The 11,218-nt window shown below is 46.8% G+C and overlaps 1 protein-coding gene across 1 annotated transcript in view; it reads left to right on the top strand.

Annotated features, from left to right (window-relative positions):
* MAML3 (mastermind-like 3 (Drosophila)) overlaps window positions 1–7,761 on the top strand; it is a 248,480-nt gene extending 240,719 nt beyond the window's left edge. The window contains exons 3-5 of the mRNA XM_010583616.1: window positions 854–1,099; window positions 3,262–3,349; window positions 6,701–7,761. Of these exons, the coding sequence (XP_010581918.1) occupies window positions 854–1,099; window positions 3,262–3,349; window positions 6,701–7,692 (1,326 nt within the window). The 3' untranslated portion in view covers window positions 7,693–7,761. The remainder of the gene's footprint in view (window positions 1–853; window positions 1,100–3,261; window positions 3,350–6,700) is intronic.
* Window positions 7,762–11,218: the final 3,457 nt, after the last annotated feature.

Here is an 11,218-nt window from a genome sequence, read left to right on the forward strand (position 1 = left end):
GGGCGCGGCGGCAGCACCGCGGGGGGGGAGCCGGGGTCGAAGCGGGACTCGGGTAAAAGCCCGGCCCTCCGCCGGGAGAGCGGCGAGGAGCGGGGAGGTCTCCCCGGCAGCCCTCCGGCCGGTGGAGGGCCGGCGGGGAGAGGGGGTTCCGAGGCCTAGCCCCGGCCTAAGGTCGCTTCGTTTTCCCGGCGCTAAAAGGCAGCAAATCGGATTAGAAACGTAAAGAGAAAGCAGGGTGGGTTTAGAAGGCGTCTGTGGCATCGCACGCCCTGCATCCTTCCAGCCACGCACTTTTGGTCCATCGCTGTGGGATGGAAATCTTAAGTAAACACGTTATGGGGTTAAATCCCGAGATTCTGGTGCAGTATAGGGGGATTTAATGCTGCCAGCTCCCACTATTCGTTGTGTGCGCCTAAAACCCCGGCTTCTCAATCCAGAGGACTGTGTGAGACCGCCGTTATGGAGAAAGGGAAATGGAAAGGGAGAGAAAATATACTTGTCTCCATGATGAGGGAGAGGAAGTTGAGAAAAACATGACTCTGGAGTTACATATCCTGAACGAAAATAAACCTAGTACACAACTTTATTATTTTATTATTAATGAATTGTAAAAGGGCTCTTGCTTTATCTGAGGGGGCTTTGAACTCCAGGAGAGAAGAGGAACCTGCCACCTGCTCCCTGTGGGGAACAGCCCATGGCTTAGTCACAAGCCACGAGCGTCTTTCCGAGGACTCTTACTTTCTTCAAGCCCCAGTCTTCACCCACAGGCTCAACGCTTCTTGTTAATGAGTCGTAATTCCCCTTTCCCTTGGAGCACCCTGAGTAACAAGGCCTTCTCTCTCTCTGTGCGCAGGAGCAGCATCAAGTGGGATTGTCTCGGACCACAGGGCCTATGCAGCCTTCTGTCCCACCGGGCTCCAGCAGCGTGGTCACAGGCACGAGCTCTGGGGGTCCCTTCCTGGGAAACCAACCTCAAGCGGCCATCATGAAGCAGATGCTGATTGAGCAGAGAGCCCAGCTCCACGTGATAGAGCAGCAGAAACAACAGTTTCTAAGAGAGCAAAGGCAGCAGCAGCAGCAGCAGATCCTGGCAGAGCAGGTACAGTAGCCGTTTGTCTCAGGCACCGCCGTGCGCGCTGCTATGAGAGCATGAGCGCTAGAGACAGCGCAACACCAGCCCTTCCTTCTATATTGGGTCATTCTGTGGCTCCTGTCATGGAATTTCAGCAATGGTTATCAAAGAAGATGCATCTGCCTCAATCTTACCATTAGTTTGGCAAATACTACCCATGTTCCCAGCAGTGGCTTTGGCAGTACCATGGGATTTTAGACACCAGAAAAGCTAGCTCTTAACCTGGTATCTCATGGTGCATTTATGCTGGCAGAAGCAGGCTCTGCTACAGTTACAGCTGCTGGTGCTCTCCCCTACCTATGACTATGGTCTTGCACTGGCAAAAGCGATGTACAGCCGTGCAGCGATCAAGGACAAAGAACCGATGTGCATTAACAGTAACCTAGCAAAGAAAAAAAGTTAGTGCGTACCCATATCAATACTTAATCTGGTTTATCGCATGCCAGTAAGAGTAACTAAGTTAGCAGAAGGGAGAGGCAGTATCAAGGAGGGAACCAGAGGCTGAAGTGGGAGAACAGGAAAACCATATCTAGCAGTGGCAGCGTGGAACTGCTGCATTGGAGCCCATCACCTGGCTTCTGGAGCTCTTGGGCTTTGCAGTACAGATGTTAAATTACCCTGTCTGAATGGTGATGTCTTACACACGTTTAACTCAGCTGTAGTTTAAAAGCAGCCCAGGAGAAAGTCAGTGAAAAGTCACAGTGTTCAGTTCCTATAAGCTCATATCTAGGTTTAAACTTGCAGTCCCCTAATGTTACCTAAATGATGTTCTGGTAGGTCAGTAGTTGCTTTAAGCTTGGCTTCACCTCTCCTGCTGGGGAGATACAGTTCAACACCTGGGGTCCGCTTTAATTTGCGTTAGAACTTGTGCATGTTGTATAACCATAGAAATATCGATAGCCTTCCCCTCTTCTCATGGTCCTCCCGAGAAACAGAAAAATTCACCCCCAGTGAACAGGAAGGATGCTCCTAGAAATATTCAGGATAAAGATGCGTGAATTGGTTCAGGGGTGAACAAGTACAGAAGAGTGAGGATGCAGTAATGTTCCCCCATCATGGATCAGGCCAATTCAAGTGCGTAAACCCAAGAGCCAGTCACTGACTTGGCTGCTGAAGGCAAGCCTAAAAGTGTTGAAAACCCACAAGGCTGAGGCTGTCAAGTGTGCTGGCATAGATGAAAAATGACAGAGTCACAGTCCTCAGGCTCCTAGCTTTTGGGTGTTTTGTGCCTAACAAGGTTCCCTTTATCTTTTTGATAGCTTGTAACACATATTTATGAACACAGGGATTAGTACTTGCTTCTTTTCCATCTTTGCTGTTCTCTTACCTTTGTTACACATCCTTGGTTTTGGACACAATATTTGTACAGCTGCAGATGAAGCACCAAGATGTGTCCTTTCAGTTAGTGCTTAGTCGAGTATACCCTAGGCTTTGAAAGCTCTGGTAAACACACTCTCCGTTTTTATAATCAGCCCTTGATTCTGTTTTAGATGCGTGAGTATTCATAGAAAATAATCACAGAGGAGCAGTGTGGGCTGGATCAAGGGAGGAGGCATTTTGCAATCACCTGCTCCCCAAATATCATTCACTGAAGCACAATAGGAAATGTGCCTTAGTACCCGTTTCTGGTTTGGCTCGGGAATGGTCCTAGGCCACAGTGCTCAGGTCAGGATGCAGTACTCCTTGCAGCTGAGCATTTTGAGTGCAGAGGTGGAGGAAAGTCTTGCACCACGAGCACAAACCTCTAGACCTTTGGCAGGGCTGGGGGAAGGAAAGGGTGTGAGGCTACAGTTGCCCTTAGGCGTAGGTGAGCAAGGCTATTTCATATCCCTCCCTCTCCTTTCAGCCTGCAGACAATTAAGTTCCCACTGTAGAGGTCGAGATGAAGTGGTTGTAAGTAAGGAGAGATGATGTTAGCCTTTCTGAACCAAAAGGAGTCTGTGTGCTGAGCAGCCCAAGTGCTCTCAGGAGGACTCTTCAAATGACTCTGCTTGTCTCTCCAGAACAGCTTGCTAGATAAGAAATGCTGCAGTTCTGCTGTAGTACTTTTGCCACCAGCCCCTTTCTCAGCTCGCTAATTAATTAATCATCTTTTTCTCTTCTGCTTTCTTTCCCTCATTCATTTTCAGCAGTTGCAGCAGCAGTCACATTTGCCTCGGCAGCATCTGCAGCAACAGCGGAGCCCGTATCCAGTGCAACAGGTCAATCAGTTCCAAGGTAAAAGTCAAATTCTTTTTCCTATATTGGAGTCAATGTATGCCCCTGTAGCGGGCCTGTGGAAGTTCATGCGTTTTGTGGAGACCAGGGTTTAAGCAGTGTGCCAGAAGAGGAAGACAGGCTGTTGCACCCTTGCACATACTGCATATTTACCAAAGGGGAATGCCCAGGTTTGTGTATTTAGTTAAGTTTCTAATTTCCTTTCTGCTTCCCTCAGCGAAAGCTGCATTTTTTATTTGACATTTGTTTTGCCTCTTTGACATCTGGATTCTATGGATTTATCTTGTTTGCCTTCATTCTCATTATGCTTTTTTTTTTTCCAGCTAGTGTCTCACACTGTATCTTGGTTTTGCCCCTCTTCATTCCCCACTTTATCTAATTTGATGAGCAGAGAATTTCAGAAAGGTGATTCTTATCTGGAGAAGTGACTGATAAATGTCAGGTGTGGGAAACACAGTGAAATATCTGAGATGTAAATGGAGATTTTTTAATGATCTCAAAAAAAGCAAGTATTATTTTAATGTGCTCACAGATAACTGAAGAATGTAAATACAATCAGTTTGGCTTAGGAAAATAAGTTAATTCTGAGCTTTTTAGGTGCAAAGTATCCACTGAGTGTCTTCAGTAACCATGGATTCTAAACAGATGTGAAACGAACATGCACTTGCACTCTATATTCATGATAGTGTCATGTAACTGCAACAGAAGATGAGGGAGGCAAGCATATTGCAGTTCTTGTACCCAGGAAGTGAACAGGTAGCCAGATCTGCTGCTGGTATGTATCAGGGTGGCTACTTCTAATCACCTTCTCATTTTTATCTTCGGCGGCATAAATTCTGTATGAAATTCCCCCCCCCCAATAAATTAATTTGCAAAATCAAAATGTATGTGTGTGCACTGTCATGCATTGAGATGCACATGTAAAATCTTTCTGCATTAATGCTTCTTTGAAACCTTGCCTTCATATGTATTATTTAAAAGAAATGGAGAAGAGAGTTTAGGCTAATCTGACAGAGCAAGGAACTAATTTTCATAAATGAGCTAATTTAAATATAAATATTTCACCATTTTTCCTATTTAGTCACAAGAATGTAATCTAGTGCAGTGGGTTATGTGTAAATGAGACCAGAAGGTGGCCCAAAATTTTAAAATCTGTTGCATCTGTCTTTTAACTGCTCCTTCTCTGATCTCCTGTCTGTTATGCCAAGCCCAGTAGTTAACAAAAGTAGTATGTGAACCACTTGCTGGTAGTGACTCTGTTGGAGGTTTTCAACTGCCATTTTCAATTAAAAAGTAGCTAAAGATGCATTAAATAAAGTTTTTCACATTATCTGTATCATCTTAAGCACTTGCTGGAGTCATTGTAAAAAGAGACTGTTTCTAATCATGGAAGGAGGAGGTGACCTAAATTAAGAAAAATCAAGGGGACCCTAGTGCCAATCATTAAGAAAACAGTTTGATAGCATGGATAAAGTAAAAGCTGCCACTACATTTGCCCTGTTCAAATGAGATCCAGGTGGTCTCTCTTCATGCTACAAAACGTTTCATTTATCTATATGTTGGAGCTAAAAGCATCCTCCAGAAGCTTATCCTGCTGCAGCAAAAAGGAGGTGTAGCCATCCTCTGCATTATATGCAAAACTATAGAAATGACGCTTCCTTTATTCACACCCATTTCTCATGGAAACCAAGCCAATGTAACTAACAGGGCCCAGTACTCGCTATTCTCCGCGGATGTTCAGGTATGTTGTCCGTCACAGAGGAACAACAGATAGGGGCTGATTTAAGAACATTCAGATTTTGTTGTACAATTTGTGACTCTTAAAGCAACCATTTTATATTTACATCTTGCATTTAATAATGTTTGAGCTGGGAGTAATGGTATGCCTCATGCTCTCGGAGCTTCACCTGCAGAGTATTGTATTTAGTTTGGTATGGTAGTGACTCAAAACCACAATGAACCCATGGCATACTCAGAGCTCCGGTAATTGTTTTTAAATAAAGACAGTAAATACAGAAGCATATTGGCTTCCCAGAAATCGATAGCTCCCCCCATCTCTGAAGGGAAGACACAAGCATGGTTCAGTTATCTGCCACGGTGTGGAATTTAACAAGGTTAGGATTTTCTGGTTTCCCATCACTGGCCTAAGGTGGAGTAAAATGTGCTTATAATATTGATTCACTAATACACTCTCCCTGCTTTAAATGTCCACAAAAAACAATTTTTCTTCTTTCCTTAGACTTAATCAGTAACAATGATATAGAAAATCCATTCATTTATGCCTCCTGAGCTATTAAAAAATTGATTGGCTTTCTGAGCCTGACACTTCCATTTTCAAGGCTTACTTTTGAAAGACAATGGAGATATTTAAAAGAGAGCTTCAAATGGTAAACTGAAGTTCACCTGCATGCTGCCATTGAAGAAGACCAATGGCAGCTTTCTCATTTGCTTGCTAGAAGCTGAATTAGGCTTATCTGAAGAAGATAAGTGCTACTACATCACAGTGCATATGCAACTTTGAAGTCTTAGGGACTAATTTTTTTCATGGAGGCGGGTGCACATTGTCACTGGTCCTGGGATAAAAAATACACACAAAAAGAAAGACTTGTATTTACTTTTGAAAGGCGACTTTGACTCCCAGGTCAAATTTAATCTCTGGTCCTAGCGAAGTAAGAGAAAGGCAGGCCTATTTTAGCCCTGCAGCTCCCGTGGCTGTCTAGCTTAGGTACCTGAGTAGGTTATTATCTGAGAGGCAACCATGGCTGTAATCATGCATCACGCATGCAGTCGTGTTGCCTGATTCTTCAAGAATCTGAAGCCATGATTCCCTTTGGGTACACATCCCAAAATTGTCATAATTGAGAACTACTTAGTGAGTAAATCATTGGCCTTTTAACCTTGCCAGTCTCATTTTAGCCTTAAGGGAAATTAGGCTGCTCGCCTGCATTGATGGTATTCTCTGCTGAACAGTGTCCCGCTTCACGAATTGAATACCTAACACGATCAGCGATCCTGTTTAGGGTGGCACTTGAGCTGTGTTGACTCTCACCTTCAAGGAGAGGGGATTTGTCAGGTCAGGACAGAGGCTGCAGCCAGAGTGAGGTGGGGAACACATAATCTCTGAAATGCAACTATCGTTAGGCAGCAAGCACATCTCCCAAGGATGGATAACCTTCTAGCTCTCTGGTAACCTTCACGTGAAGCGATAATTTATTCACTCAGAAAGCACAGGGATCTGAAATCCTACTGTGATGCAGAAGGGTCCTACAGATTCTCTCTTATGCAAAGACGTGTTAATTACAATTTACAGGGTTGTGGTTTTTTTCTTACCTTCCTCCCTTTTTGGTGTAGGTTCTCCCCAGGATATAGCAGCTGTGAGAAACCAAGCAGCACTCCAGAGCATGAGGACATCCCGAATGATGGCCCAGAACGTGAGCATGATGGCAATGGGTCCCTCCCAGAACCCGAGCACACTGCCCACGACCGCAGGCCAGTCAGACATGGGCATGGCTCCTTACAGCAACGCCTCTTCCAGCCAGCCGGGAATGTACAGTATGAGCACAGGGATGAGCCAAATGTTGCAGCACCCAAACCAAAGTGGCATGAACATGGCACATAACGCAGGCCAGGGAACGAGGCAGCCTGCTTCTGGACAAGCGGTGGGAATGGTCGGCACTTTTGGTCAGAACATGCTGGTAAACTCTGCTCTTCCCCAGCATCAGCAGCAGATGAAAGGACCTGTGGGCCAGGTCTTACCCAGGCCACAGGCACCACGGCTTCAAAACCTGATGGGGACTGTCCCTCAAGGAACACAGAACTGGCAGCAGCGAGGCTTACAAGGTATTCCCGGAAGGACTAGCAGTGAAATGGGGCCCTTCAATAATGGCACAACGTACCCGATGCAGTCTGGGCAGCCACGGCTGTCCAAGCAACACTTCCCACAGGGGCTTAATCAGACAGTTGTGGACACAAGTGGAACAGTAAGAGCCCTCAACCCAGCGATGGGAAGACAGTTGCTGCAGCCACTACCGGGGCAACAAGGAGCCAGCCAGGCCAGGCCGATGGTAATGCCTGCAATAAGCCAAGGGGTCCCCACGATGTCTGGCTTTAGTCAGCCTCCAACGCAGCAAATGCCAGGTGGTAACTTCGCTCAGAGCAGCCAAGGCCAGGCCTATGAGAGGAATCCCACTCAGGACATATCTTACAACTACAGTAATGAAGGAGCGGGGGGGTCATTCTCCAGTTTAGCAGAGGGCGCAGACCTTGTGGACTCCATCATTAAGAGCGGACCAGGGGATGAATGGATACAAGAACTTGATGAGTTGTTTGGAAACCCCCAGTGAATGGGCTTGTATAGTCTGGAGCTTTGGTTGTTGTTTGAAAAAAGAAAAGAGAGAGTTGGATGTTCTCCCCATCCTTGGATTGTTGGGGTTTTGTTTGAAGTGGTTTGGTTTGGGGTTATTTTGTTTTCTTTTGTTTTTAATCGTGCAAACTGAGCTGATCTGTAGCCAACTTTGGAAGATTCAGGGGACGATGAAAACATCGGCATCCCAAGACTTCCACCAAGCAATCTCCGTTGTGTGGCAGCACCCGCTGTGGGGGGGTGGGCAGGATGGGGGAAACTGGAAAAGCCGGCTGATGCCTCTGGTTGGGAAAATTTGGTCTTTCCCCACTGAAACGAGGCTTCATTGCACAGTGGTATGGGGTGGTCCCGATATCTCCCGCCTCATGTAACTGTAAACACTGCAACTTTCAGGGGAACAGATGAAAACAGCTGGGAACAAAGCCTAAAGACGTCCGTGGGCGATTGCACAGGCCCTGGTCAGAAATGGGCTTAACCCCGGGGGTAAGCAGGTCTCGGTGAGCCACAGCCAGGCCCATGGTGCTGGCTCTGGGCTGTCACAAGGGAACGTGCAGCGCACACGTGACAAACCTAAACAGTCACAGGGAGGTCACCATTTTCACTGTAGAGTGATAAAAATCCAAGAAAAGTGTAGGAGAACGTAAATTTGGCAGTGTGGTGAGGACAGTTTGATTATGGGACTGCTGCCGGACATGGCTTAGGTGGGTGGGTTAACTTAATGAGCTATTTAGTCCCCTTGGGACTTGCAGTAGCGCTTCTCTGTCAGAGCACTTTGGCATGTGCTGCCTGGCAGTGCAGAACAGCAGCTATGAATGGTGTTGAAGGGCTGGGAGGTACCAAGTGGGTCCTAAGCAGGTCCCTCTCTCTCTCCTTCCTCCCCAGTATGTTTTCAATTCACTTCCTTCCCCTCCTATCCTTCCGTGCAAAGCAAGCTGGCTGCACTTTTTTTCGGGTGACCAACAACTGCCACAAAGGTGCAGGCAGGGAAGGAGACAACAGGCATGAGAAAATGTACAGGGAAGGTTTGGCACACAGAATGAGTTTCTCCTCTCCTCTTGAAAAGTGCAGGGTTGGCAGATAGTATTACCCTGGAGTGTCTGGGTTCTCGATGTGATGTTATATGCAGCCTGATCTTCAGTTTTAAACAGATGTTTGGTCTAATCTCTCTGGTTTGCTGGAATAGAATTCACTGCAGTGTTTGAAGAACAAGAACCAGTGAAGGACTAGTAAAGATCATTCGTGAATGGGTGAAATAATGGATGCAGTTATTACAAACATGGGGTCTGCCCAAATAAGCTTTTAGGTAATAGTGACATATCACTATCTCCACTGTGTGGACCAGTTCTAAGCCGCACTGTAATGAAGTTGTGGTATGCCTTGCATAATATTGAGATGCCAGCCATTCTGAATGTCGAAAGCAGCGGTTCCCAAGCTGCAGTCTGAGGCTGAGGTAAGCTGTCCTCCGAAACCTACCACCTTTTTAGTGTTTTCAGCTGAGAGCTGCTTATCAGGTTATATAGTGGCGCATAAAAAAAGTTAACGTGATCAACAGTCCAAAAAGTTTGGGAACCTCTGGCCTAATGCTGGCCTCTGTGAGCCATAAGATGTGCTGTGCAGTGAAAGTGTCTCTAGTGTACAACTACCAGTACCAACTACAGCTACTGATTACCTCCTTGTGCGCTGCTCTCCTTGGGCCCGGTGATGCAAAGTGCTCGGCTGCTGAAATCCACGGGAGCTGAGGGGCTCAAGCCCTGCCTTTCCCTGTGGAGCACAGAGACGCATCACATTAAGGAGTGGGAACAAAATGGGCCTGGAAGCATCTCAGGGCGCCATTACGGTTCCCTTTCATGCAGTAATCCCTTGCAGGGCTTACCTAGACAAGGGGAAGTGTCTGTTTTAAATGCTATAACGTAGGCAGAACAAGCTGCATTTTTAACATGGACTAGCTGGTCAAGATGAGCTATCGATCCAGCTTGCCCTGACTGCTAGATTTTTAAAACATGCTTTAGTTACATCTCTTTTAGCTGACCCCTTTTTAAAATACAGCAGAAGGACCTATTCCAGTTCTAGCTGAAGACGATAGGGGTTTGCCTGTCTGCTGCTTCAGCAGGAGCTGGATTGGGCCCTAATTCAGTGAAAGAGAGCACCAGCCAAAGTTTTCAGTCCATCTTGCGGGTAAGCGGCTCTTGGTCGGACTAGCCTGAACGGAAGGGGTAAGCAAACAATGAGAGAAATGGTACCCTGAAGATTCGAGGGCGTCTGCATATGCGTGTGTCTGCGTGAGCATGTGGGCGAGGGAGCGACGAGCTGGTGTGGCACATATGTGTCCTGCCCCGTATGACAGAGGCACGCCAGGACGAGGAGGCAGCGAGCCCGCTGCGCGGGGGACGGCGCTGGGGACGGCACGGCATCCCTTTGTCGGGTGCCAGTGACCGGGGGTCATCTGCCAGCACAGAGCTGGGAAATGAGGGTTTAGAAACACGCAACCACCACACTGCGGCCAAGTGCAAACCCATGTGCATCAGGGAGATACAGGCTTTGGTGAATACATGGTGATGAAGACTGAGTCTCTGTTGTCTTTGCAAAGCTTCCTCCAAATACTCCGTACTGGGACCAAGTACTAGAGAGGTAGATTTTATTAGATTTGGGGTTGTTTTTTTTCTTTCTTACTATGGTGCTGATGTATATGTAATGTTAAAAAAAAAAAAGTTATTTGTAAATATGTTTTTACAATTCTACAGATATCACTGGGTCTACTATCTGTAAAATATATACATATAAATATATATATATACTGTTTGTTTAAAATAGAGTATTTTTATTTCATTCCTTAACTCATCCTTACTGCAGTGGTATTGCACTTCAGATGACGTCTAATTACTAATTTGTACTGTATCCCTGACGGCAACTTGCTCCATTTTATTCAGATTTTTCTAGTTTTCTGTTTTTACTTTGTACATTAAGCATTGCTTATTTCCTTTTAAGACCTGTACAGAGCTCTGAAAATGTAGAAGAAGACCTGATGTTAACATACCACTTTTAAAGAAAAACAAAACAAAACAAAACCAACCAAACAAACAAAAAAACAAATAAAAGATGGTTATCTGAGTCATATACCGGGCTGGTTTATAGGGTCATCTCTCGCCCCACTCCTGCGCCTCGGTGGGTGATCTTCCAGGGGAAGGAGGGAAGCCGGCTTCAGGCAGGCCTGGTTTCAGCCCCGGGGTTGCTGCACGGCTGCCTCACCGCACCCTGCGGGGCTGCCCTGGCCCGGCCGGAGTCGGGGCGTTACAGGCGGGGTATAGCCCCGCACTGGGCCCCGGGCTGGTTCAGCAGCTGGTAAACCCGCTGCATGCCGGTTAGCCCCGCTGGGCAGACCCGAGCTGCAGGTTGCGGTGATGAGCTGCTGGGCTGGGAGTGCTTCGTCGGGAGTCTGCCTTGCTTTGGGGTCACGGTGCCCCTTGCTCGGAGCAGGGTGAGCTATCAAAACTGCCTGTGCTCCGAGG

The sequence above is a fragment of the Haliaeetus leucocephalus genome, unplaced genomic scaffold (genome assembly GCF_000737465.1).
Source record: "Haliaeetus leucocephalus isolate CR32 unplaced genomic scaffold, Haliaeetus_leucocephalus-4.0 Scaffold924, whole genome shotgun sequence".
In the NCBI taxonomy this organism is placed as follows: domain Eukaryota; kingdom Metazoa; phylum Chordata; class Aves; order Accipitriformes; family Accipitridae; genus Haliaeetus; species Haliaeetus leucocephalus.